General features: G+C 38.3%; 2 protein-coding genes and 1 long non-coding RNA gene across 3 annotated transcripts; 2 read left to right on the plus strand and 1 right to left on the minus strand.

Annotated features, from left to right (window-relative positions):
- The first annotated feature begins 9,511 nt into the window (after nucleotides 1-9,511).
- On the plus strand, nucleotides 9,512-12,536 carry LOC110929352. The gene is made up of 3 exons (XR_002587044.2): nucleotides 9,512-9,971; nucleotides 10,706-10,749; nucleotides 12,299-12,536. It is a non-coding gene; the product is annotated as an uncharacterized LOC110929352 (long non-coding RNA).
- A 3,478-nt stretch (nucleotides 12,537-16,014) lies between these two features.
- LOC110931785 lies at nucleotides 16,015-17,429 on the minus strand. The gene is made up of 2 exons (XM_022175163.1): nucleotides 17,061-17,429; nucleotides 16,015-16,647 (listed from the first exon to the last, which is right to left on the minus strand). The coding sequence occupies exons 1-2, from the start codon at nucleotides 17,427-17,429 to the stop codon at nucleotides 16,015-16,017; spliced, it is 1,002 nt and encodes a 333-aa protein (XP_022030855.1).
- A 1,254-nt stretch (nucleotides 17,430-18,683) lies between these two features.
- LOC110929351 (ankyrin repeat domain-containing protein 2B) lies at nucleotides 18,684-26,385 on the plus strand. Its single transcript, XM_022172496.2, has 9 exons — nucleotides 18,684-18,850; nucleotides 19,277-19,319; nucleotides 20,242-20,393; nucleotides 22,110-22,316; nucleotides 22,395-22,543; nucleotides 22,775-22,940; nucleotides 23,662-23,754; nucleotides 24,841-24,980; nucleotides 26,091-26,385. The coding sequence occupies exons 1-9, from the start codon at nucleotides 18,839-18,841 to the stop codon at nucleotides 26,188-26,190; spliced, it is 1,062 nt and encodes a 353-aa protein (XP_022028188.1). The 5' UTR covers nucleotides 18,684-18,838; the 3' UTR covers nucleotides 26,191-26,385.
- Nucleotides 26,386-27,953: the final 1,568 nt, after the last annotated feature.

A 27,953-nucleotide genomic window follows, 5' to 3' on the forward strand; every position in this document is an offset into this window, starting at 1 on the left:
ATTACCTTGTGAGACTGGAACTGTTGAAGCAACTCTTTCGCCTGTTCTAGATATAGGGCCATGACCTCGCCCTTTGCATCGTATATACCGTTAACTTGGCTGGCTATCAGGAGTGAATCAACGTGTGCTCGTAAATTTTTAGCTCCCATTTTGATGGCGAGGCGCAAGCCTGCCAGAAATGCTCCGTATTCCGCCTCGTTGTTGGTGTTTTTAAAATCCAACTTGATGGCGTAAGTGAATTCATGGTTTTCGGGGCTCACGAGGCGCAATCCGGCTCCTGCGCCGTCCTCATTTGAGGCCCCATCAGTATAAAGCATCCAAGTCTCATTTGTCACGTCTTTTTCGGGAGCTTCCACCAGCTCACATTCTTTGATTTTATCCATTGGGACTTCAGTGATGAAGTCAGCTAGGACTTGGCCCTTGATGGCTGGGCGCGGCCTGTACAAAATGTTGTGACCCCCCAACTCGATGGCCCACTTTGCTAGTCGCCCGGATGTTTCTGGTTTTTGCAATATCGTGCCGATGTGGAAGTTTGTAAGCACGGTGATCACTTGCCCTGTAAAATATATGCGCAGCCTTCGGGAAGCGTGTAGCAGCGCAAGCACCAATTTTACATCGTGGAATATCTTGTTTCTGGGTCAGTGAGTACCCTGCTGACGTAATAAATTGGAGTTTGGACTCCATTTCTCTCCACCAGTAATACCGACCCTACTGCCTTCTCCGAAGAAGATAAGTACAGTATGAGTGGCTCTTTTTCAAACGGTGCAGTCAGGGTGGGGAGCTCGATCAGGCATTCCTTCATTTGCTGAAAAGCTTTCTCTGCCTCGGGGGTCCATTTGAACTCTTGTTTCTTTACACAGTTGCGCAGAGTACTGATAAAAGGGTACGACTTCGCGGCGTGATTTGATAGAAAGCAGTTAAGCGCGGCCAGGCGGCCGGCCAACCGTTGCATCTCTTTGATTGTTCGCGGCGATGGCATTCGCTCTATTGCTTGGACTTTTTCCGGATTTACTTTAAAGCCGCCGTTTGTGACTATGAAGCCCAAAAACTTCCCTTCCTCCATGCCAAAAGAACACTTGGCTGGGTTCAACTTCATATTTACACTGCGCAACGAATTGAACGTTTTTTCGATTTCTTTTAACATCTGGTCCTCTTAAGGACTTTTGACCACTAGATCATTGATGTAAACTTCAATATGCTTTCCGATGTCTCCCGCGAAGGTCTTATCCATCAAGCGCTGGTATGTGGCGCCAGCGTTTTTCAGGCCGAATGGCATCTTTGTATAGCAAAAAATCCCCAGATCAGTACAAAAAGCTGTCTTATCTTCATCCTCGAGCTTCATTTGGACTTGATGATACCCCTTGTAGCAATCCAAGAAGCATTTCCACCTGTAGGGTGCGAGAGAGTCTATTTTTTTGTCGATCTCAGGCAACGAATAGCAATCCTTAGGGCATGCCTTGTTGAGATCGGTGTAGTCCACGCACATTCCCCATCCACCGTTTGATTTTTCCACCATTACTGGGTTCGCGACCCAACTCTGATATCGTACCTCTCGCAAAATTCCCGCTTTAAGCAGCTCGCATACTTGTTCGTTCATTGCTTTTGTTTTGTCTGCCCCTAAGCTGCGCCTTCTTTGGACCTTTGGTTCAATGGAGGGGTAGGTGTTTAAGCAATGTTCGGTTATGTTGCGCGGGACACCGGTCATATCTGCCGGAGTCCAGGCAAAAATATCCATATTTCTGAACAGCAGTTGCTTTAATTGGGTCCTGATATCTGACGAAATGGCGTGTCCAATTGTCACTGTTTGCTCTGGGTATTTGCGGTTTAATACCCACTTTTCTGGCTCAGTTGCTGAGACCTTCGCCACTTTTGTTAGGCGCAATTCGTCAGTTGACATTACTTCCTTCTTAGCATAGATGATTGCCACTCCCGTCTTGGTTGGGAACCCTATCGCTGAATGGGGAGTTGAAGTCACCATGTTCAGGTTGCCATGGGTTTCTCTTCCAATCAACACGTCGTTCCTCGATTTGACGAGCATCACCATGAAATTCACGTTTGTTGTTCTTGAATGCTTCCCGTCAGAAAGCGTGATGGGAAAACTGATCTGACCCAGTGGGAAAACCATCTCGTTGCAAAATCCGGACAAAGGATAATCAACTGGCTCGAGTCTCGCTTTGTCCACTTCATCAAACTGATTAAAACACTGTTCATAGATGATGTCAGCTGTACTTCCTGGATCGATGAATATGTACTCCGTTTCATAGTGGCCGATAATGCCGGTAATGACGACGGGTCGTGTGGCGCGAGGCCCGCCGCGCACTACCGGGAAAATGACCTGTTGCTCTTGCCAGGAAGGTTCATAAGGACGCTTGCCTTTCTCTTTTGCACTGTATCTTGGTCCGTTGACCATGTGGGTCTCTAAGCGTCGGACTTTCTTGTGATTCCCTTCGTCGTGGCGCTGGAGCTGACGAGTTTCTTTGCGCACGTTCTTTACCAAGTGGCTTAGCTTTCCGCTTTTTAGCGCTTTCTCAATCTCTTGGCACAAACTATAGCAATCATCGGTCAAGTGTCCTGAGTCTTTGTGAAAATCACAGTACAAGTTGGGGTCTTGCCCCTTCTTGTTTGTCATAGGCCTGGGAGCCTTGAAATCATGGTTCTCCGTCATCAGCACCTCTTTAGGCGTTTTTATGAGCGGAGTCCAGTGCTTGTCACGATTATCATCTTTGACTGCTTTCCTGTAACCGATTCGGTCAATTGTTTCACGTGCGTCCTCTCTATAGCGCGGTCTTTCATCATGGCCTCTTGATCTCCCAGACTTCCAATCATTACCCTTGTATCTGTTGCGCTTGTTGTTGTCGCGCGTGTTGCCTCTGGAGAATCGATCTTCAGAGTGATAGCTTTTGTTCCCGGCGAGTGATTCTTCGGTTTGCGCGACAATTTTTGCGACTTCCATGAGTTTATCCCATTCCTTTGGCATTCCGTCTTTGCCCGTGATAGTTCTGATGAGACTATCACAGCGAATGGCTTTCTTGAAATGATAACGCATGAGCTGTTCACTTACGCCGCCTATCTCCAAACATTCTTTGTTAAAACGGGTGATGAAATCTTCCAGACCTTCGCCATCTCTTCGCCAGATGTCTTCTACTTCAGCTGTGTCGCGCTGGTAGAGTCGTTGTTGGCTGAAGTAGCTCAAAAACTGTGTCTTGAAATCTACCCATGATTTAATCTTTCCCGGAGGAAGGCTGTCGAACCAGGCGCGAGCAGCCCCGGTAAGAGTTTGAATAAACAAGTGACACCACATAGGCATGTTCCAACCTCCCATGCAACCTACGCTGGTGAAAGTTCTGACGTGATCATCCGGATCAGTCAATCCGTTGAACTTCCCGATAGTCGGAGGTAACTTTTCTCTTGAAAGCGGCGCAAGTGCTATCTTTGGGATGAACTTTGAATGTTCTACAGCTTCCGCTGGCCTGTAGGCCAGGCGGAAATCTCTTTCAGCTTCTTCTGTGTACCCGACATGCTATCGCGGTTTGAAGTATTCATGGTTCCTCTACAAGCGGTTGAAGACTGACGAGCCCTCGTCATCTTCCCAAGTTGGATCATTCGGTTCTGTCTCCTCCCATTCGTTGTTCATGTTGCGCGGCGTAAACCGGCTATGAACAGGACCTCTTTGAAGATTTGACGGATAGTCATAGTAACTTTCCGTTTCTCCCCTTGTGTCGCGCGTGTCATGCACGCTTAGGCGCCTGGTAGGGGGTGGCCTGTTGATTCTGCCTTGGAGATTTGATGGTGGGGGCATCTGGCGCGCCCCCTGACTTTGAGGAGTGACCAAGGACGGTTCTGCCGTCAAGACTGCTTGCTGCGCAATCAGAGATTGGTACGCTGCGTTGATTGTGGCGATATTCTTGGCATACCATGAGGCTGGAGTTTCACCTTCTGGTAGCCCTAGCAATGCTGAAACATTCTGAGGTGGTGTTGGGTTTGAAGGTCCCTCGCTGTTGTTTCCTGGGGTGACCGTCTGAGTGATGCGGGTGATGCTCCCGCGCGGGCCCCCAGTATTGGTTACTTCGACTTCACCAATTTCCTCAATTTGCTGGGCGTGGATATTTTGGATTCCTTCACCCAGCGCCGCATTAGAGTTGGCTCCGAAGCCGAACTCGTGAATGATTCCTTGACCAGTCATGATCGAAGGACGAAAGGTGTCAAAAACTCAGAAAAAAGAAGATGAAGATGGTTATAGAAAAACCGGTGGGCGCCAATGAAGAAACACTGAACTAATTAGGCAACTAATCAATTTGGTTTATGTTTCTACCATAGTGGTTAATCTTCTAATGAATATCTGAGCTCCGACTCGATGTTTAAACCTGCAAAACAGAACACCGTTACTCGTCAAGAGGGGAATGTGGGGGTTTCCCTCTTAACCGGGCTCCGGCGTGAGAATAAGCGACTGCTTTGGGAGGATAGTTAAGTGTTAAGAGTGAGAGTAGAGGGAATGGAATGTTTAACCTGTGGAATGAGGTCTCTATTTATAGCTGGAGAGGTGTAAGAGGATATGGGCTGATGGGCCTTGGGCCGGTAATGGACAACATAATGGATATGCTCTTTGTCTTACTAGTGTCGACCGTTTAGTGGCTTCTAGAAACTCTTCGGTGCTGGCGCGCCTTGATTGGAGCCACGTGCCATTATTGTCGGCCCTGTCGCCCTTCTGCCATCAGCAGACAAGTGGAGATCGTGGGACAGATGTCTCCGTCCTCTGAGTGGTGCCACGTAGGCGTCCTTACGTACTTCTCGTCAGAAGATCGTGGCGCACGATTGAACAGAGCCTGCTGGATGTTCATTGGCTCTTTCTCTGCCACTTGTACCTTGTGTACCACCTGGAGTAGCTTTGCGCTGCCTCCTTTCGTGATTCTTGCTGAGCACGTAACTGACCCACGCGGGGTTTGGGTGTCTGGATGCTCCTTAAAGTATGCCAAGTGCTGCTATCGGAGCTCCTTGTGGGCTAACCCTCGCGTGACGAGAGTAGGAATACAGTGTAACTCGTGCAAGGCTGGGGGTTGGAAGTTTATTAAAGAAGGAGTATGGTTCCTCGCGCAACCTTTATGGAGGTTTGCGCGACGTTTTTGGGACTATACCCCTTCAGACAATCAATCATGCTTCTTCATGTCTTAACGTTTATATCAGGATTTGGTTTAGTTATGAACACTCTTAGGTAATCCAATCAAATCCCAAACGTTATTCGAACACATAAAATTAGTTTTACTAGAAAACAGTTTTATTCCATTTAGAAGATTGATTGACGCTAATTGCTTAATTAGAAGAGATAGGATCAGGAAACTTTTCCAAAATCCATTTAAACTTTAGTTAGGGAGGTTATGTAATCATCAAAGTTAGTAGGTTTTTTAAACCTAGATGACCTCCTGAGTTGATTATTGAGTTTATTAGAAGTTTCAGTTTCATGGATTAGCTCTTAATTAGGTTGCTATCATTTTCAGGATTCTAAGTTTGTAAGAGTTGGTTCAGTATGGTGTACAAGAGGTGTAATTGGAGATAAATGCGGAGTAAATTTAATGACTCTCTCCCCCAGCCTCTTGTATTCTTTGCAAGTCATGAGAAAGACTTTTACTGCTCCCACTGACCTTAGAAGTCTTAAGGAACTCGGCATGCTAAGGGTCAATATTTAAGGACCAACAGATTCTAATAGAGAAAACATGTAATATTCAGAATTTTAATAAACAATATAGTAGATAACTACAAGTTTAGTTATTTTAGATGTATAATAATAATAATAAATTAAAAGTCTTTATGTTAATGTTAAATTAGTTATTATAAAAAAAATGAAAATGAAACGCATGAGTTTTTGGTGTTACGTAAATTAAAAGAAATATGACAATATATATGTTTATTTCAAATCTTTGTTCATATTTTGCGGCCAACCTTTCTGTTCAACTTCATCTATATCTCATTCATACCTGATTCCAAAAGTTGAACTTCAAATCCTTTCTAACTAACTGACCGATATGCAAGGATGCATTATTTGTTCACTGTTAGTTATAAACTCGTCGAAACAATAGAAACCACTTTGAAATTACTCCATTGTGCATCTCAAGTTTCCACCTCAGCCACTGTCACAGTCCGTCGTAACCGCCGCACTGCCCATCGTGTTCCGTTGTGGCCACCATTGTTGTCGAAGCTTTCGGTCGTGCCATCGGTTCAGTCGCTTTAGTTCTGTGCTCACGATCAGCCGCTATACAGTCATCATCGTGACGCACTCCGCCGTTAGTCTTTGTTTCGTCGGGACTCCGTCGTCGCGCTACTCCATCGCGACCATCACCACATCATTCAGGCCACGTCCATTGTTGTTGCTTAACTCGGTTCGTTCGATCATTCGAAGCTCTAGTCGTTGGTGTCCGGTTAGCTCCGTGTAGTGTTTAAGGTATCAAAACGAACACTTTTCTGATTCGAATATAAACCTATAAATTTCGGCTTCGTCTCGATTGTTCTGGCAACCAATCTTTTATAAATTCGATTAAACTGGATTAGAAATAAAGAACTTAACTTGAGTCTTAAACACGAAAAATTGTTACTGTTTCTTTTTATTATTGATCAAGATACTTATGGAACATGAATCATCAAGTTTTTGTGATTATTTGTCACTGCCGATAGTTCTTATATGCTTCTGTCACTCTTGTAAAGGTTACAGTGAATGTGAAACCCAATTGATTTAAAAGAAATATGAAGCACTATCAAATTGTGATATATTAAAATGAGATAGCTGGTATATTATGAAAAGTGAGTTTAATTATTTATAATTTATTAATTTATTTATTATATATAATAATTCTCGTAAAGTTCATTGGTCCTTAGAGTAAATTGTGTTCTTGAAGATTATTAATTAAAAAAAACAAATGATTTAAGATTATTGTTGTTCGAAGTGGTGAAGGGTATATATATCAAATGAGTTGAATTATAGATAAAAATTATAGATATCGCCCTAGTTCCCAACGGACTCAAAAATTAGTACGAGAAAATAGTATCTATCAATTGTACATAAGCATTCAACGATGTATTAAAGTTTAGAAAGTTATCCGTTGCCGAACAATCGAGGTGTTAATAAATCGTGTAGTCGATTTAATGCTCACAAATTTTAGATAATGAATTATAGGTCCGCGTACTCGTTAAAGACAACTTGATTTGCTTGCTAATAAGGTACGGATTCTGTTATCTTTTCATTATAGTATTTTGTTCAAGTCTGTTACTTTGTAGTACGGATGTTTTCGCTAGTTGTTTCTGTTTCGTAATTAGTATATACTGTAGCATGCAAAAGACCTTAGATTTTGTGCTTATTATTGCATGGTCCCTTTAGACTTATGTCAAGATACATTATTTCTGGTACGCTTTGTACTCTGTCACCCGATCAATTATACGTTTAGACTTGTCGTTGGGGCGTCAATGACATGGCACTCATCGCGAAGGTGCGTAACTAAAGTTCACGACGTTTCTAGTTTGTGCTTATGTAGCACATGGCCCCTAGAGGTGAATAGATCGATCTTAGCTCTGACTCCTGACTCCTGACTCCTGTTGAGATGGAATAATGTTTGTACGTCTACATGCACCATCTCGGCGCATGGACTATAGCCATGTATGCCTCTGTTTAGGCTCATAGGTGCTTCTATATTACGTGACTTATTTTATTGTTATGTATAGTTACGTATGTCTTGTATCTGTTATGATATGTGTGATATGTTTATATGCATCTGTTTGTGTTCAGTATCTGTTTTGTATAAGTATTGGGATTTAAGATACATAAGTACCAATTTAGATTTGTTTAGTCTCAGTTCCGATTTCATTTCGTTCTCTTCTGTTCGACTTTACATATACTAACCTTCTGGGGTAGCCCAGTTGGCCAGCCTCACCCAGCCTCTTCTTTAGGTCACCGGTTCGATTCCCGGCAATGCCCTAATGGGGTGTTGGGGCTCTTCACCGTGGGTAATCACCGCCAGGTAGCTATGGGGCTAAGCTAGCTTGCGGAGTTGCAATACTCCGGCGGATGGGAGGTCCGTGCAACTACCCCCCCCCCCCCCCGACTTTACATATACTATTTATTTCTCCGTTATTGGGCAACTTTTTGGCTCAGTCGTAGTTTCTTTGTTGTGTTTGTTTTATTTGTTTGACAGGTAATTTGGGAAACGTGGGGAATAAGTGAAGAGTGTCGTGAAGATAAAGATTTATTTTTATTTCGGTAATGTAATGAAAATGTAATTAGGATCTTTTATTTTCAACGTTATGGATTGGTTTTAGTTTTGATATCTGTATGAGTGACACGTCAGCCTGTTCAGGTTGGGGTGTTACAATTATGGTATCAAAGCCAAGGCTCTTTCCTGTAGAAAAATTAAACCTTAAAAACAACCTGTGAGTTAATGGGTAGACGTTGGGTTAAGGTGTCGACTTCCAATCAATCTTCATACTCGTCAGTTTGTCGTCTTTGTGTCTATCTACTTGAGGCGTTTCTTTTGTCAATCGCTACTAAATTTGCTTATGATCATGTTCAATATCTGAATCTGTTTTAGTATCAGCTGTATCTTTTTGATGTAGTATTCGCACCGGTTTTGTATCGAAATTGGTCTCACTGTCAGTTTTAGTTTTCGATGTAGATTTAGATGTTGTGTTTGGTTTATATCTATCATCACATGTTTTAAGTGTCTGTATCAGTATTTGTTTTGTTTGGTTTTGTCTCCTGTTCCACATCAGTTTTACGTTTTATCAAGATAAACACTTCTATGTTTGCTATCTTTTTTCGTTATGTCTTAAAATTATAACAATTGACCATGCTTCCTTTATCGTTAGTATTCTTTTCCTTACAATTTGAATAGGTCATTGAGATGCATGGTGGGAGGACAATTAGGGCATGGTTGTAAGATAATTGACAATTACGGTCATGAACGTAATCGTGAATTATAGGTACATATGTGCGCTTTTAGATTCCTGTTATGTAGATTGATGTTTGTCCGAATCTACTTAAGTCTTAGTACTCTTATATTTCATATGTTTGATATCTTTGTCGGATTTCATATGAATTTCGATCCGATTTAGTCCTCGTTTACTTGTCACCTTAAAAGTTCAGCATTAATAAAGTACCATATTTTGTATCTGAATCTATTATGTTGTTATGTATCCGTTATGTTGATATACGTGTGTCATTCATGCTTAGCAATTTTAAGGACAATTTTTTTTAGGAGGGTAGAATTGTAATATTCAGAATTTTAATAAATAATATAGTAGATAACTACAAGTTTAGTTATTTTATATGTATAATAACAATAACAAATTAAAAGTCTTTATGTTATTGTTAAATTAGTTATTATAAAAAAAATGAAAATGAAATGCATGTGTTTTTGGTGTTACGTAAATTAAAAGAAATATGATAATATATATGTTTATTTCAAATCTTTGTTCATATTTTGCGGCCAACCTTTCTGTTCAACTTCATCTATATCTCATTCATACCTGATTCCAAAAGTTGAACTTCAAATCCCTTCTAACTAACTGACCGATATGTAAGGATGCATTATTTGTTCACTGTTAGTTATAAACTTGTCGAAACAATAGAAACCACTTTGAAATTACTCCATTGTTGTGCTTCTCAAGTTTCCATCTCAGCCACCGTCACGGTCCGTCGTGACCGCCGCACTGCCCATCGTATTCCGTTGTGGCCACCATTGTTGTCGAAACTTTCCGTCGTGCCATCGGTTCAGTCGCTTTAGTTTTGTGCTCACGATCAGCCGCTATACAGTCATCATCGTGTCGCACTCCACCGTTAGTCTTTGTTTCGTCGGGACTCCGTCGTCGCGCTACTCCATCGCGACCATCACCACATCATTCAGGCCACGTCCATTGTTGTTGCTTGACTCGGTTCGTTCGATCATTCGAAGCTCTAGTCGTTGGTGTCCGGTTAGCTCCGTGTAGTGTTTAAGGTATCAAAACGAACACTTTTCTGATTTGAATATAAACCTATAAATTTCGGCTTCGTCTAGATTGTTCTGCAACCAATCTTTTATAAATTCTATTAAACTGGAGTAGAAATAAGGAACTTAACTTGAGTCTTAAACACGAAAAATTGTTACTGTTTCTTTTTATTATTGATCAAGATAATTTTGGAACATGAATCATCAAGTTTTTATGATTATTTGTCACTGCCGGTAGTTCTTATTATGCTTCTGTCACTCTTGTAAAGGTTACAGTGAATGTATGAAACCCAATTGATTTAAAAGAAATATGAAGCACTATCAAATTGTGATCTATTAAAATGAGATAGCTGGTATATTATGAAAAGAGAGTTTAATTATTTATAATTTATTAATTTATTTATTATATATAATAATTCTCGTAAAGTTCATTGGTCCTTAGAGTAAATTGTGTTCTTAAAGATTATTAATTAAAAAAAAAACAAATGATTGAAGATTATTGTTGTTCGAAGTGGTGAAGGGTATATATATCAAATGAGTTGAATTATAGATAAAAAATTATAGATATCGCCCTAGTTCCCAACGGACTAAAAAATTAGTACGAGAAAATAGTATCTATCAATTGTACATAAGCATTCAACAATGTATTAAAGTTTAGAAAGTTATCTGTTGCCGAACAAGCGAGGTGTTAACAAATCGTGTAGTCGATTTAATGCTCACAAATTTTAGATAATGAATTATAGGTCCGCGTACTCGTTAAAGACAACTTGATTTGCTTGCTAATAAGGTACGGATTCTGTTATCTTTTCATTGTTGTATTTTATTCAAGTCCGTTACTTTGTAGTACGGATGTTTCGCTAGTTGTTTCTGTTTTGTAATTAGTATATATTGTAGCATGCAATAGACCTTAGATTTTGTGCTCATTATTGCATGTTCCCTTTAGACTTATGTTAAGATACATTATTTCTGGTACGCTTTGTACTCTGTCACCCGAGCAATTATACGTTTAGACTTGTCGTTGGGGCGTCAACGACATGGCACTCATCGTGACGGTGCGTAACTAAAGTTCACGGCGTTTCTAGTTTGTGCTTGTGTATCACATGGCCCCTAGAGGCGAATAGATCGATCTTAGCTCTGACTCCTGACTCCTGTTGAGATGGAATAATGTTTGTACGCCTACATGCACCATCTCGGCGCATGGACTATAGCCATGTATGCCTCTGTTTAGGCTCGTGGGTGCTTCTATATTACGTGACTTATTTTATTGTTATGTGTAGTCACGTATGTCTTGTATTTGTTATGATATGTCTGATATGTTTATATGCATCTGTTTGTGTTCAGTATCTGTTTTGTATAAGTATTGGGATTCAAGATACATAAGTACCAATTTAGTTTGTTTAGTCTCAGTTTCGATTTCATTTCGTTCTCTTCTGTTCGACTTTACATATACTATTGATTTCTCCGTTACTGGGCAACTTTTTGGCTCATCCGTAGTTTCTTTCTTGTGTTTGTCTTATTTGTTTGACAAGTAATTTGGGAAACGTGGGGAATAAGTGAAGAGTGTCTTGAAAAAATCCAAGAAGCGTCCTTTTTCCACACCCCTCTCTTTTCTTTAGCCACTGACAACTTTTCTTCTTTTTGGTTGGCCAATACCCTTTTTTTATTGTTTTTTTTATTTAATTTTTTACACCCATTTTAACATAATGCCGCACAATGCCCACATCCTCACTACACTCATTTTAGAAAAACGCCCCATAATACCCCATTGCTGATTCGACCGCCACATGGCGCAAAATGCCCAAGGGTCTTCCCCCTCCCACTACACATGGTCTAACAAAGACAAGCCTGATGTGTGGTTTATAGTGCATGTGTATTATATCTGATACTTGAAAAAATTGTTTTGATCTCGAGACATCACAATTTCATGTAGCTTGTAATAGATTTGTGATCAACTAATTGTCTCTATCACCTACCGGCATCATAATTTTCTATAACTAAACAATTAAGTGTATGAAATCATGTAAATGCGTATGTTATGACTTATGACCAATATAAATATGTTTGAGACATATTCATTAAATACAAAGGTTCATTTTGAGATTGAAACTCTCACATTTATGTTGTTTGTATAATTCTCTGGGACCTACCGTTCGTTATATATCAACATATTAATATATTATCACTGTTTTAACAAATTACCAGCCGAAAACATATAAACAATGCATGAGTATATCAAATTTATATATAATACACTAATACTTGTAAAAACCATTTAGATTTAGAGATATCACTATTTCAGGTAGTTTGTAACAAACTCGTAACCATATTTTTTCTAGTTTCTACACAAATAAGAATTTGAGAGCCATTGAAAGTGAATAAAGAAAATAAGCATATCTGCTTCGGCGAGGAAGAGGCGACGCCCAGCTCCAGCGTGGGCAGAGGCATCTGGCTAGGTGGAGACTGCAGAGCGACGTCCGGCGAGGTCAATGGTGTCATGCTGCTTCTGCATGACTTACTGACTACGTCAACAAGTAAGTACATGAGTATATAGAATTTAAATCTAGACTTTTTGAAGTTTCGGTCTCGAGATATCACTATTTTTGGTAATATGTAACAGATTCAGAGACAGAACTGAATCGTCAATATCAGCATAGTAATTAGATATAATCAAACAATTAAGTGTACGAAATCGTGTAAATGTGTGTGTGAAATATGATTGCATCTGAAATTGAGAACATTATGACCTAGAAGAATCGCCTTTTAACTTCTTAGTTTATTAATCACACTTTCATATTAGGTATACCAACATTTACTTTAAATCACGGCCACTTATTTGGTTTATTTAACGACTTTGTTTTCTACTGTATCCAAATCTGATCAGAACTAGAACTGATGAAAAAAAAACTTGAGTATTGAATTCAATTATGGTAAACCCATCCTTGCATAACCAAAATAACATCATTCATAATTCAAAACCCCATTATTATTATCAAACACTCGAACTGCTCAGAAACAATTTCATTGGTTTGCGTTAAGCGTGATATGATTTTTATTAATATTTTAAGCCAATTTTACGCATTAGTCAAGTTTTAAATTTATAAAACACGATATTATACTAACGCTAAACACACACTTGGGTAAGTGCACCCATCGTGAGCGTAGTATAGTGTTGGTAAGATACCGAGGTCGTCCAAGGACACAAGAGCTTTTAATACCGGTTTATCGTCAACGTCTAATCGATCTAAATTTTTGGGAAAAGAATTTTAAATTAACAAAAGATAAAAACTGAAAATAAAATAAAATGATAGACAAGATAGAATCACTTGGATCTAACTCATCTTTAATGTACCCTTTGATGATTTTCGCACTTTCGGACTTTTTAGGTGATTATCTTAGTTATAGTAGTAGGCCCCTCTTTTGAAGGTGACATTACCCTCAACCCAGTGGTTTGAGTCAGCAGGGATACAATCCCAAAGGGTCGGAATATTGAAAGACAATGAAGTAAGTTATTAATGTGAAAAGTGGTAGGCCCCTCTTTGAAGGTGACGTTACTCTCGGCTAAGTGGTTTGAGTCAGCAAGGATACAATACCAAGAAGCTAGTTTAAAGTATTAATAGTAGTTTACATATGAGGGGTTCAAGCTATTTGCACCCCCGCCATCCAATACCGTTGGGCATTGAAGGAGGTCCTAGTAAGCTTGAACCAAGTCCTCGCAGGATCTATACACTAAACAAGACAAGAACTTTACCAAACCACCCTCTTAACCCCCTTCCAGGTAGTTAACACGCTTTATATAGACCGTAAAGACACGAATGAGCAAATCAATGACATCATGAAGAATTATTAAAGTCATTAATACAAGCCCAATTAAAAAGTGCCGAAAGATTAACAATCAAAAGTAATACATTAAAGACTTGTCTTCACCAAGTGATGTAAGAGATTAGCCAAACATGGCCTTTGATTGACAAGAACTCTTACGATCATTCTTGAATCCCGAGACTACTACACACTCTAAAGATGATAGATGGATGATGGTGGTGGGTGTTGGTGTTGTAGTGGTGGTGGAATGGTGGCAAAATGGGAGAGAAATGGTTTGCCAATGGATGTCTTTGAAGTGAACCAAGCACCCATATTTATAGCCAACAGAGCCCTGGCCACGGCCCCGTGTCCACTGGGTACGGCCCGTGGCTATCCTTCTTCTCTTCCTTCATTTAATGCAGCTGTCAGTAGAGGGCCCCACATGACCCCGTGTCTTCTGGGCACGGCCCCGTGGTCAACTCTTCGCCGTACTATCAAGATTCTACAAATCTAAGAGTTGACCACGCCCCGTGGAGAGTTGGGCACGACCCCATGGTGGGCGTAGAAGCTTCTGCAGGTTTGTCGTGTTGTGCAGGGCCTGACCACGCCCAATGCCTGGCTGGGTACGACCCCGTGGTCAGGTTCCGTTTCCTTGTTTTTGCTTTGGGAGATGCTGCCTAGGGGTCAGGCATGTCACGTTATTCCTTCTTCTTGTATTTATGTTGGTTTTGGCTGCTTATTTGTTCCTTTTATTCTTTTAAGTTCGTTTAGTCCTGTAATTTCAAAAGGAAGAAAGAAACGCGCTTTTCCAACATTAGTACTAAAAATGGTTAGTTTTATGTCTCAATTGATGTAATTTATATGTTGCATTTTGCACACATTATTCATCCATAGTAACTAAAAAAATGTCAACTGTGAGAGCAGAGAGAATATAAATTACCGTAAAATAAAAGACTATAAGAATTTGATGCTTAATATGGTTCTAACTTGAGAATACAAGAAGTAGGTTCAGTAATCGAAAATGTATAGTTTTAGCTATGCCGAATCACAGGAGGTTAACATTCCAAAACCCTTAAATCTAATGCTTTTAAATCACACAAAATTCCATATCCATTGCTAAAAAAGTTCAATCTCAAATCACCCACTCGCTATAGAAAACCTAATATCATCAAGATACAAACATATAAACCGTACCCAAACCGGAAAATAAAAGCACAGAAACTTACGTACAATCTATATGAAAATGAAAGCAATAAGCTTGTCGTTGCTATTATAGTTTGCAATTGTGGTGTTTGTCTCATTAATCCCCACAAAATAAGAGATCTTGAAACCCATACACATATACCTTAGATTGATCTACAGTGACGAGGTATAACCGGTTACCGTATCAAGTGAAAGAAGAACACCCATAAATATCCAATTCGAACACCTCATTTACTCAATTTTACTACACATTCATGGCAATGATGAATATATCAATTTGGATTAAAGAATAACACCCATAAATACCCAACTCGAACACCCATATAAACAAAATGCAGCCTTCTATAATTCTATCCCAATTTAACTTGCACAAAAACTACAAAATCCGGTGTGAAATTGTTAAGAATGAAATCATCAAGCTAAACCCTCACATCACAACACCTAATTGCCAGCACCATTTACCAAAAAATTGACTTACACATTTTCACAAACACTTTACGGGACCTACAACGAGGTCACTCACAACTTCACACCTGGTCAAACATAAATAATAACCAATCAACAAAAATCAATTAATTTCATAATTCTTTACAATCAATTTATGTAAATTCTATGTTCAAGACTTGTACCTGCAATCCATTTTGTTTCACCCCAATTTTTTTTTTTTAAAATTGAATGAGAATTAAACATTACCTTTGATAAAACGGTTCATAAATCACATGTTTTCTTCCTGCACATAAACTGGAATAACCGACCGACGACAAATGGTATTGAGTGATTGTAAGACCATGTGTAGTCGTTGGGGTGAATAATGCTCCACCCTTGGGCGTTTTCCGCCATGTGGCATCCTTGTCAACAAAGGGGCATTGTGAAGAAATGGGCGTATTGGGATAATACCCCACCCTTGGGCGTTGTCCGTCACGTGTCACTTCCACACTTTCGTATTTATTAATTTTTTTATTTTTAAAACAAATTATATTATATTAATTAAATAAAAATTACATAAATAATAAACAAATACACATAATATTTTTAAAACTAATATTTTTTTTTAATTCTCGTCTTCGCTTTCGCCATTCCCGTCATCTTCGTCATCTGACTCTTGCTCACCCTCGTTTGGAATATAACGAACCGACCACGCGTGTTCTACCAAATCAAACGCTAACTCATTATGTGCCACTTCAGACCGCAATTCATGTGCATTCTTCACCCTTTCTTCCATTGTTGCTTGTGGATACTTCTGAACGTCTTTCGGTACATAGTTCTGGTATATTGCTTTTCCTTCGTCTTCCAAAATCATATTATGTATTATTATACAAGTGTACATAGCATCTCTCATTTTTTCTTTGCTCCAAGCACGACAAGGATTTCTCAAATAATGCCACCGTTGTTGAAGAACCCCAAAGCATCTCTCAATATCCTTCCGCGAAGACTCTTGAACCTTTTTAAAGTGAGCTCTTTTTTCATTGTACGGGTCCCTGAACGTCCTCACGAAAATTGAATACTTCGGATAAATTCCATCGCATAAATAGTATCCATGCGGGTAGTAGTTCCTGTTTGCATAAAAAGATGCTTTGGCAGCTCGGCCAGATATGTAGTCTTCTACCAATGGAGACTGCTTGAAAACGTTTAAATCATTGCATGACCCTGCAACACCAAAGTAAGCCGACCATACCCAAAGGTCCTGTGAGGCAACCACTTGAAGAATAACAGTTAGTCCGTCCTGATCACCTCGTGTAATGTCGACAATCCAAGCTTCCGATCATGCCTGGTAAACCATGGAGTTCAGCATGGGCCTCGTAAATTTTTTGAAGGTTGGACCAAGTGGGCATTCTCAGATAACGGGGACCGTAAAACTCTATAACACCTTTTAAAAATATAACGTTAACGTAAGTTAAAAAGATATGAATGCATGTAAAATATGAATGCATGTAAATAAATAAAAAATATTAATGTACCTTTAAAAAAATGCTCCAAGGTATCTCGCGTTGTTTTCTCGGCCATTTTTAAATATTCGTCATTGATGTCAGTCATTTTTCCGTACCCAAGGAACCGTAGAGCTGAAGTACACTTTTGAATACCGGTGAATCCAAGTACCTTTTTCGCATCAGCCTTTTGTTTAAAATAATCATACGTGTTTTCCAAGTCTTCAACGATGCGTAGAAATAAACGTTTACTCATCCGGAAACGACGCCTAAAAACTTCGGGGTTTGGGTAAGTAGGCTCTTCAGCGAAGTAATCTTTAATCAACCGGTCGTTTGCCGCTTGTCGGTCTTGTTGAATATATTCTCTTGGTAAAATCTCACGTTGAGGCTCGCTACAATGTTTAGAATAACGAGCCGCTAGTTCGCACGCACTCGTAACCGCCTCTTGCTCGACCTCCTCATCGGTCGAGTCACCCTCATCCGCTAAGAAATTTTTGTAGTAATAATTTGCAATGGACGATGAGGAAGTGGGGGAATCCATTTTTTATAAAATGGGTGAAGGTTGTATAAAAATTTGATGTTTGAAGTTGTTGGTGAAAGAGTTTTTTGATTGTGGTTTGTATAATATGGATGAGGAATGTGGGTATATAAAAGATGGTTGAATTAAAAAAAATAAAAATAAATGAACTAGCCGTTAATATTACCGTTGTTATCGTCCCATTGGTCAATTTCTCCCCCATCCGGCGTGGAATATTGGACGCCCCAACCATTTTTTCGCTGAAAAACGCCCACCGGGGCCGAGTCGGGGCATGGATGGTGATAAAAACGCCCAAATGGCAACGAGTATGGGGGTCTAAAAGCTAATGTATACTTACTAAGTGTTGATGAAATCGAATGATTATAACTCCTATTCGTGCACAAACTTCTGAGCCTAAAACCACTACATAGACGAGCACCGCAATGGATGTTCTATGGGTCCGTTCCTATTGTCGTTTCCACGACACACATGCATCTATGGCACATATACCACCACCACGTTGCAAATGCTCTAAAGAAACCCTAGTCGAATATATTTTTAAACAAAAGGTTGGGGCCTAAACTTATATAAAATTTAAATTTAAAAAAGATGGTTACATTACATCACTATTCACTACAATACCATATAGGGCTGCAAATGAACCGAACAAATACGAACAAGACGTTGTTCTAGTTCGTTTGTTAAGAAATATATGTGTTCGTGAACCGTTCACGAACACTTATCGAACGAGATTTTATGTTCGTGTTCATTTGTTAAGGATATGAACTTGTTCGTATTCGTTTGTGCTTATTTGTTAATTTTAGACAACGAACGTTGACGAAGACAAATGAGCACAAACTAATGTTCATGAACACAAATGGAAACAAACGAACAAAAACAATCATGAACAAAATATATAATACACTAACACTTATTAGATATTTAATTTGTCGGAATATTGAAGTATTTAAATAAATACAAAAAATAAAAACACTAATGAACTATCGAACAAAACGAAGACGTTACTGAACGTTGATGAACATAAACGAACGAACACGACCTCAGTTCATGTTTGTTTATTTAACTAAACGAACGGAATTTCTTGTTCGTGTTCGTTTGTTTAGCAAACGAACGAACACAAACGAACTTCCCGCCACACGGTTCACAAACTATTCGCCGAACGTTTGGTTTGTTTACGGCCCTAATACCATATATCTCCTCCAACTACAGAAAAATGATTAAATATATAATAATATTCTTATTGTTATTTATCCGGCCCAAAAAGAAGAGGCGTAGGGCGTTGATCTAATCAACATCCAGATTACCGTGGCCCACACCATACCCGATCCCGTTTCGTGTTCCCCACTCCACCTCTCTCTCTCTCTCTCTCTCCCTCCATCGTTTCACTTCACTTCTCTTCTCTCCCACCGGAAATGTCGCAGCAGGTAAATCAACCTCCTCCTCTTCAATTTCACTTTTCTTCCTTCAATTCCATCTGTTTCACTTGCTGTATGTAGAATGAATCAAATTAACCTCTTTTTTCTTCATAATTTGCTTGTTTTTACTCTAATCTCTCCAACTTTTCGTTCTTCTGTATCGTTTAGTTCGTTGGATTTGACCTGTTTAACTTAAACTGAGTTTTATTTGTGCAAAACTCACAAAATCTAACGAAGAATTATCACAAAAACTCCAGTTTGGGTGATTGTACCTATATTCACTGTAATCTGTTCAACTTTGACGTGTTTGAATGAATTCCTTCTTTTTTGCTCTTCTGTATTGTTTTGGCTGATGTTTAGTTCGTTGAAATTGACCTGTTTAACTTAAACTAAATTTTATTTGTTGAGGGTTATGATTATGTTATGATTTTGCAGGTGAACGAGAAGATTCCCGAAGCCAAGGCTACGGCAGCCACAGGTGTGTTATGATTCATAATTTGATGCAAGTTTGATCTATGGTTGAATTGTGCTTTTAGTTTGTAACAATTTGTTAAGTAGCAGTGGCACAGCTTTTTTGTAGTTGTAGGTTTCAGTCACTATTAACTTTAATGAGGAGATTGAAATAAGAATTTGTGATTAATGATTATTTACAGTTGGATAATGATCAGATAATGATTAATGATCATTTATAGGTGATAATATATTAATATTTACACAGTTTTTGGTGTTATTTTGTTGTCCTCATAGCTTAGCCACTATCAACTTCCTAATTCTTTTAATTGGTTTCGCAATATTCCGAGGCACATATTTCAATAAACATAATGTAGGCAGACTCTTCTATAACTTCTGTAGTGATTTTGAAATGTTAAGTGAGATTGTTATTCAAGATAATGATTTTACTTATGTACTCTGTTGATTCTACATTTGAAGCTTTTATGTTAGTTAGAAGGAGTATGCCATTTAAGCTGACTTCCTTGACCTAACAAAATTACAGTCAGATTTTAATCTCATTTTAAGCTCACGGCGACCAATTGTTTAGCATAATCATACCTTTGAATCATCCGTTATGAGTGCTTTAAAAGCAGAGATCCACACGTATGAGGTGTTTTGGCTGTAGCTGCTCTGATATTAAAGCATAGCGATTCTTAAATTCTTATTTGTTAGAATGAAGAATAATATGGACCATGCTATTTTTTCTTAATCGTTTTAAATAGCCATCACGTGAAGAGTTTTGACTGATAGACCTTTGCAATTTAAGGCAAGACACTTATGTGTCGGGTGTTATTTTCTATGTGAACTCTTTAAATAGTTTTTCCTAGTAAAGAATGAGTTGTTTAGGCTATCCAGTGTCTTGTTTGTTTGTTTCTAAAAATCGTTACATGTTTGTTAAATTTATTCAGAAGAAACAACTGATCCAGCTATGAAGAAGTCTTCCACTGAATCAAGCTCTGCAGATACTCCGTCTGGAACAGCACCTGCCATACCATCTATGCCAGGAGCTGGATTTCCTGGAAATCCCTTTGACTTCTCATCTATGGCTGGTCTACTTAATGTATTATATTCCTTCTTTCTCCCCATGATTATTTGCACACACAAAATCTATTTGCCTGCATGATGCCACTCATTGACTTGCATATGCATGACTGCACGTAAACATGCATACATTTTTGCTTCTATTTAAGTATTAATAGTTCTGTCTGTCGTATTGCTGTATATCTTGAAAAATGTTACCTTAAAACAAATCATTAGATCCATAGTTCATCTTCCTGAGAGAAAGAGGGTGTTAAACAAGTCATAGAGGGTAATTATTTTGTATAGGTTGAAATGGGTCAGGTTGGCCTGAAAGATCACGCTTTGTAATAAATAATTCGTGTGTCAATTGTGACTACAATATTTTTATTATTTCAATCATAGTTGTTAAAAGCACTCGCTTTTTGCGCCTAGGCGCATTGTCAAGGCGAGGCGCACCTAAAACGCCTTGCGTTGTCAAAGGTGCTCTTCTGGTGAGTTTCAGTCCAAAAACGATTTTCCGACGACTTGCCCTGCCAGATTCCGGCAAACTTCAGCAATTTTAATGCTAAATTTCATCTGGACAAGTTTGTGGTTGGCTGGTTGCATCACCAGAGAAGAAGAGAGAAAGAAGAAGCTGATAAAGATGAAAACCCGTAGACCAAATTGTTGAATTTGCAGACTTTTTGTATGGTTCATAAAACTTACCTTTAACAAAGAAAACATGTTGCTTTGCAGAAAAAGCCGCACACTGTTGTGCTGAAATAACACTGTTTCACAACAGTGAGCAAACATAATTAAAAATCATTTTTCTTTCCAAGATAATTTTTATTATTATAGTTAGTACAAAACTATATAGGTTAGAATTTTTTACACTAAACATTTTGTTACTCAAGTGCTAGAATTACGCTTTAAATACTAATTAGATGATATTGAAGTATAAATAATAGCTTTTGTTTATTATATTCGAAAAATAGTATTATTTTGAGGCCGGTTAACGCACAAGAGTGCTTATCGTGCGAAGCGTACACGAGCATCTCAACCGCACATCTGACCTACGCTAGGCCTTCAATTGAATGCAATAGCACAATAGTAATTAACCTGACATAACTACGCACGTTATAATGCATGGTTAAACCCTAATGACGCCCGTTATTTGCATAATTACGCACATTATAATGCATAATTACGCACGTTATAAAAAAAATCATAACCCGCATGCCATCAAACATGAAAATTACGCATGTTAAACTCAAAATTACGTATGGGTTGTTTCAAACCCAAATCTCGCATGTTATATACATAATCACGCATGTTATAAAAAACTAAGGAATGACACGCGGCGGAATATCCTACTCGCATACGCGTCGCACGATAACCACTCCTTGTATTTTACACTTTCTCGTATTATTTTTCTAATATATAATATTATTTTCAAATTTTTATTTATGAGCGCTTTTTTTCCTCAGACCCTCGCTTCTTTTGCGCTTTGCGCCTAGGCCCTAGGCGAGCCCCATGCGCCTAGCACATTTGATAACTATGATTTCAATATTGTTTAGTTTTATAGATAAAAGGACTTAGCAGGTTTTTGGCATAAAAAGATCAAACTTTGGGCTAGTTTCGTCTTGTTTGACATGTTAAGCCCATTTGACTTTTTTTCTTCTAAGCTAATGGTTTTCTAGTATACCTAGCAATTTATCATGTTTTTATGATGCAGTGGCGACCTACAATACTATGTTCTTATTCTTGTTACTTGCAGGACCCAAGCGTGAAGGAATTAGCTGAACAAATAGCAAAAGATCCATCATTCAACCAAATGGCAGAGCAACTTCAGAAGACTTTTCAAGGTGGTGAAGGTGGTATCCCACAATTTGATACACAACAATACTATACCACCATGCAACAGGTTATGCAAAACCCTCAGTTTATGAGCATGGCTGAACGCCTTGGTAGTGCCTTGATGCAGGTATTTACTTTCTCTAAGCTTGCTCTATATCTTGTTTTTTACATAATGACATACCATTCTTTCGAATATATGTTGCAGGATCCGTCGATGTCTCAAATGCTCGAGAGTTTATCAAATCCAGCTCAAAAGGAACAACTTGAAGAACGGATGTCTCGTATCAAAGAAGATCCATCCTTGAAACATATTTTAGAAGAGATAGAAACTGGTGGCCCAACTGCAATGATGAAGTATAATATTTCATATCATGATTATTATACATATATGTTCCAATCAGGATGTAGATAATTACTGACAATGTTTTGAGAAAAAGACAAACAAATTGGTTGATTGACTTGAATACAACCCAATCTTACCTGTTTTGCAACCCAATTTGCTTGTTTCATCACTTCTAATAGTTGTTTGTTTGCGAATAAAATGTGATTTTTTTTATTTATTTTTTATTTGTGTTTAAACTGAAGGTACTGGAATGACAAAGATGTTTTACAAAAGCTGGGTGAAGCAATGGGTCTCCCAGTTACGGGAGACCCTACTGCTTTTGCTGGAAATTCAGGAGATGGTGAAGCTGAAGAAGTGAATGAAGATGAGTCTATTGTTCATCAAACTGCTAGTGTTGGTGATGTGGAGGTACACAATCTTCAAACATACTTTTCTATACTTTTATTGTATGATCATAATGTGAATCAGTTCTGACCACCCCTTCTAACAGTGAGACGTCTTAATATGCATTTCTAAAGCTTGATTTTCATTTAGTTTTTTTTTATATTTTATTTTTAAAGTGGTACATCTTGTTATTCTTTTACTTGTTTGCCACTTTCACAGTTACAAACACAAATCCAGCTGATAGTCATGATTCATTGTTCAACAAATGGATGATTTGTGTAATTTTTGTTTTGCTTATTATGGGTTCATTTAGGCCTACTTAAATTATCCAAAGGATAAAAATGGGCCACTTTTAATCTTGCTAACTTAGAATTGGTACAAATTGGCCAACACCACCCACCATCACTATCTTCTGCCGACACCACGCCGCCACATCCTCCACCTCCATCATCACCTTTGCTAGTGCCATGATTGACACCACCACCACCGCCCGCCATCGCCTCTATCCACCATAAAAAAAATATATTGGCTGAACCCATTTTTATACTTTTTTTTTTCCAAAACAACATGTTTCAAGTTTCAACCCGAACCCATTTTGGTCAGAATCATTTTGATCCGCTACAAACAATTTATTTAACCAGATAACTGTTTAGTTATATTTACCGTTAAAAGAACTCTTTCATGTTCCAGCCTTTATGATCTAATATTAAAATATGTTATTTTAAATGTTTTGTTAAATAATTAGGGTTTGAAGAAGGCATTAGAGTCTGGTGCTGATAAAGATGAAGAAGATGCAGAGGGAAGGACAGCATTGCATTTTGCATGTGGATATGGGGAGGTAAGATCTATAATCTTGAACTTTTTTATTTTTTGAAGGATTAATCTAATCTGCGTATCTGCTTATTTTGTTTTGATGCATCAATAAGTTGTTTCAATAGTGTTTCGAGCACCTTGTATGTTTATACTAAATGTGTTATAGCGGTCGCTATAGCGTGCTATATAGCAAAGCGATGTAGTGTCGCTATTATGGTCATAGCGACAGCTAGCGAGAATAGCGACACCTTAATTTTTATTTTTTTATATAGATAGAATTCAATATAGCTAGATTTTAGGTTTTTGTTAAATATGCATGTAAAATAGCATATATACCAGGGTATTTTGATATAATATACATATAAAAAATTTTAAAATTCTTTTGCTTGTGTATCGCTATTTATAAAATAGCGGTCGCTATTTGTTGCTATTCGGTATAGGTCCCTTGTCGCTATTTGCTATTAACAACTTTGATTCGGGTCAAAACTCAAAACAAATCAGGGCACCTCGGAACACTTAAGATGTTTTAAATCAAATATTTTAAACTTGATTAAAATAATGTTATTATAAGGAATTATAATATTTGAAATAAAATAATTCACGAAGTATTACACAGTTTGCAAACCTTGGGATGACTTCATAGTTGTTAATTGCGACCATAGCGGTCGCTATAGCGCGATTTATAGCGACGTGACGTGCTGTCGCTATTTGGTTCATAGCAACGACTATCGAATTTAGCGACAGTTATTATTATTATTTTTTTAATTTTTTTAATGTTATAAAGGGTTATAGCTATAAAATAGCTAGATTTATAGGTTTTTGTTAAATATACATGTAAAATAGCATATATACAAGGGTATTTTGATGTAATATACATATAAAAATTTTCAAAATTCTTTTTCTAGTGTAATCGCTATTTATAAAATAGCCGTCGTTATTTGTCGCTATTCGCTACGTAGCCTAGCCATGCCTTGTCGCTATTTGTCGCTATTCGCTATCAACAACTATGGATGACTTTCGACCTGATCAACCCCTTACATTTTGACTGTGTTTTAAAATTTATCCATTTGGCCCATTAGAAACAAGCTCACTTGGGTTAATATTTTCCCAGGTGAAATGTGCTCAAGTTCTTCTTGAGGCTGGAGCCAAGGTTGATGCCTTAGACAAGAACAAGAATACAGCCCTCCATTATGCTGCTGGTTATGGTAGGAAAGAGTGTGTTGCCCTTTTGCTTGATAATGGCGCTGCCGTGTAAGTTTACTAACCACCAAGCCATATTATAATTTAAATTTTATTTCGCATAGATCCTTTTCCAACTCCGCTTGTACAGTGTACATCGGCAATTACACCTTGTGATAGGGATCGAAAGTATGCAACGGGTAGATATTTTAAATTAGAAAGAAACGGATAGATCTACAGTTTGTTTATGATACAGATACACCACATCAACATACGGCAGGGCAAGCTAAAATTGAATTAAGATACAGATACACCACTTAATCCGCAATTAGACTCCAAGAACACCATTCAAGTTGCCAAACAACTCATAACCCAATGAGAAAATTAACCAAAGAAACTTTTCATCAACTCATTGTCCTCTTTTTTTAGATTCATTGATCCTAATTAATATAAAACAAAAATACGGTTACCTAAAGAAATTAACTACCTACCCACTACGTGCACATGCACTTAATTCTAAAATTAAATTAAAAAGAAAATACATAAAATAAATGGAACACGGGAGTTTGCATGATAAACTGATTGTGGGTGATTGCATGATTTTTGGAGCAAGTTGACCCAGGTTGGCGACCCACCCGTTATACATTAACGGGTTTGTGACTCGACATACATCACCTTGTCCTGCTATTATGGTCATATCCAAAGCGTTCGTATAGAGCATTTTGAGCTGGATTTGATCATTTAGTATAAACAATTTTTTTTAAAGTTTAGTGTATGAAACATGATTAAAATAATTATATCATTTAAATAACAGTCTGTTTTTTTTAGCCAGCCAATCAACCTTTTGTTTTTTTTAGCCAGCCAATCAATAAGCTCACTTAAATTTGTTTATTAAACTAGCTTTAATTTAGGTTTAAGCTGGACTCGAATTCGTTTAAGTTGCGTCACGAGCAACACTCGTTTACAACTGGGTTCAAGTTCTAATAGGAGACAAGTGTTGTGACTTTTTGTGTTAAAAAAAAAGTAAACCTAGTTTAAAAAAAACAAATTTAAGAAGGTTTATGCCATCAAAACCCTTTAGGGATAGAACACCCGAATTAATCCATTTCAAAGTAAACAACTCGAATGTTCTCTTTTTTGTGATAATGTTGGTTTTGATTTGCCTTTGTCGGGTTTGTTCAGAACACTACAAAACATGGACGGTAAGACACCTATTGAAGTTGCGAAATTGAATAACCAGAACGACGTATTGAAGCTGTTAGAAAAGGACGCGTTCCTGTAAGTTTGATGTGTTTTTTTATTAGTGTAATGTTTGTGTTTAAGGAATTGGTTTGCTTCCCATCCTAACTTATGTTATGTCTTGTGGTATTTTTTTCGGGTCAAATTAGATGTTTGACCACTTCAACTGTGTGCTAATTATTTATAGAGTATGATTATAACGAAACATTTAAAGTTCAAATCGTTCCGTCTTTTGTTCTACCTTGTATATTTCCTGTTTTCCGTCAGTTGAGTTGCTTTCGAGTTGTGTATGCGTTGAGTTCTAGTAATGATTGAAGCAGAGGGTCGTTCAATACACAGACCCAATTTTAAGCAGCATGTGTGAATGATGTATATTACTAATTTTGATATTAAAATGTATGTAGAATAATATATTACCCCTGTTTTTAATGATTTTTTGTTACCTTCGTATTTTGAATGTAAATTGGGTTCAAATTCATATCTTTTCGAGACATAACTGTTGCCAACATATCGTAACGTATTATAAAAGTAATTTTCATTGATTATATAAAAATCTAAAAACAAGAATTCTTTAAAGTTGCAACTGCAAGTTTCTTTATTCATGTTTTTTACGTCGACTTTAAATTTATGCAACCTTTGGTTGCATCCCCTGGCATTGGGAGACCAACCACCCTACTTCGGCCAGTTATGTTGTTTTAACCGGACTCACACTGACATCAAAGTTTTGCTGAGCGTTCAAGACAAAACCACACAGGTACTCACACGAGTGATTAATAGGGAATGACCCCACCTATGTGTAAAACCTTGTTGGCTCCAAGACTTGAACACCCGACCAAGGCCGGATCCCAAGCCTTATGATTGCCTTGGTGTCCACTGGACCAAGGGCCAGGGACAAATTTCTTTATTGATATATGGACAACTATCATTCTATCAACCTTTTGAGTAAACTGTCATTTTGGTCCTTGTGGTTTGGGCACTTTTGCCATTTTAGTCCAAATTTCAAACTTTTTTAAATCTGGGTCCCTGTGGTTTCACTTTTATTGCCATTTTAGTCCAAAATTAAAAAACTCCTTTTTTTGACTGTTGCAACCCTCCTATTTTGTCTTTTTGTGCAGGGGTATTTTTGTCCAATAATTTTCATTTAAATCACTTTTATTACTGTTATTACTGTTATTAGTATATATAACATATATACACAGATCTAGCACCACCTAATAAGCTCCCCCTCCTTCACTGTCATAAGCCAACATCAGCCACCACCTAATCACCTCCACCAACCACCACATCCCCCGGATTCCTCTCCACCACCATCATCCCCTTCCCGTCTTCCCCCTTCTTCCCCGACGAATGGTCGGCGGTAACAACTCCGGCGACCAACCTGAAACATCACCACCACCACCACCCCATCTTCAATCACCGTTAACCTCCCATCAACCACAACCACACCACTCAGCGGCATCTCCTCCGTGCCGCCGCCGTAGCACCACCGTCACCATTTCACACTCCCTCAACTCAAATGCACCAAATCTAACCATTTCTTTCAAGTCACAAAAGAGGGTTTCCATTTTCCAACAAACACTAACACCTTTAAGCGAGCCTTCATCAGTCAACATCTTCATCACACTCTCCACAGTCTTCGCATGTCCAATTCGTATATCCAACTGCACCTTGTTGACGTCATCCGTAGTTCTATAAATCTTCTTCCACCGTTGAAAACCGTCGTTAGTGAAATAGTCTCTCATAACCTCCTTATTGCCGCCTCCAACCTCCTCCGCCTGTAATTGGCGGCGTTTCTCCGGATCTCGA

Source organism: Helianthus annuus, chromosome 3 (assembly GCF_002127325.2).
Source record: "Helianthus annuus cultivar XRQ/B chromosome 3, HanXRQr2.0-SUNRISE, whole genome shotgun sequence".
Classification (NCBI taxonomy): domain Eukaryota; kingdom Viridiplantae; phylum Streptophyta; class Magnoliopsida; order Asterales; family Asteraceae; genus Helianthus; species Helianthus annuus.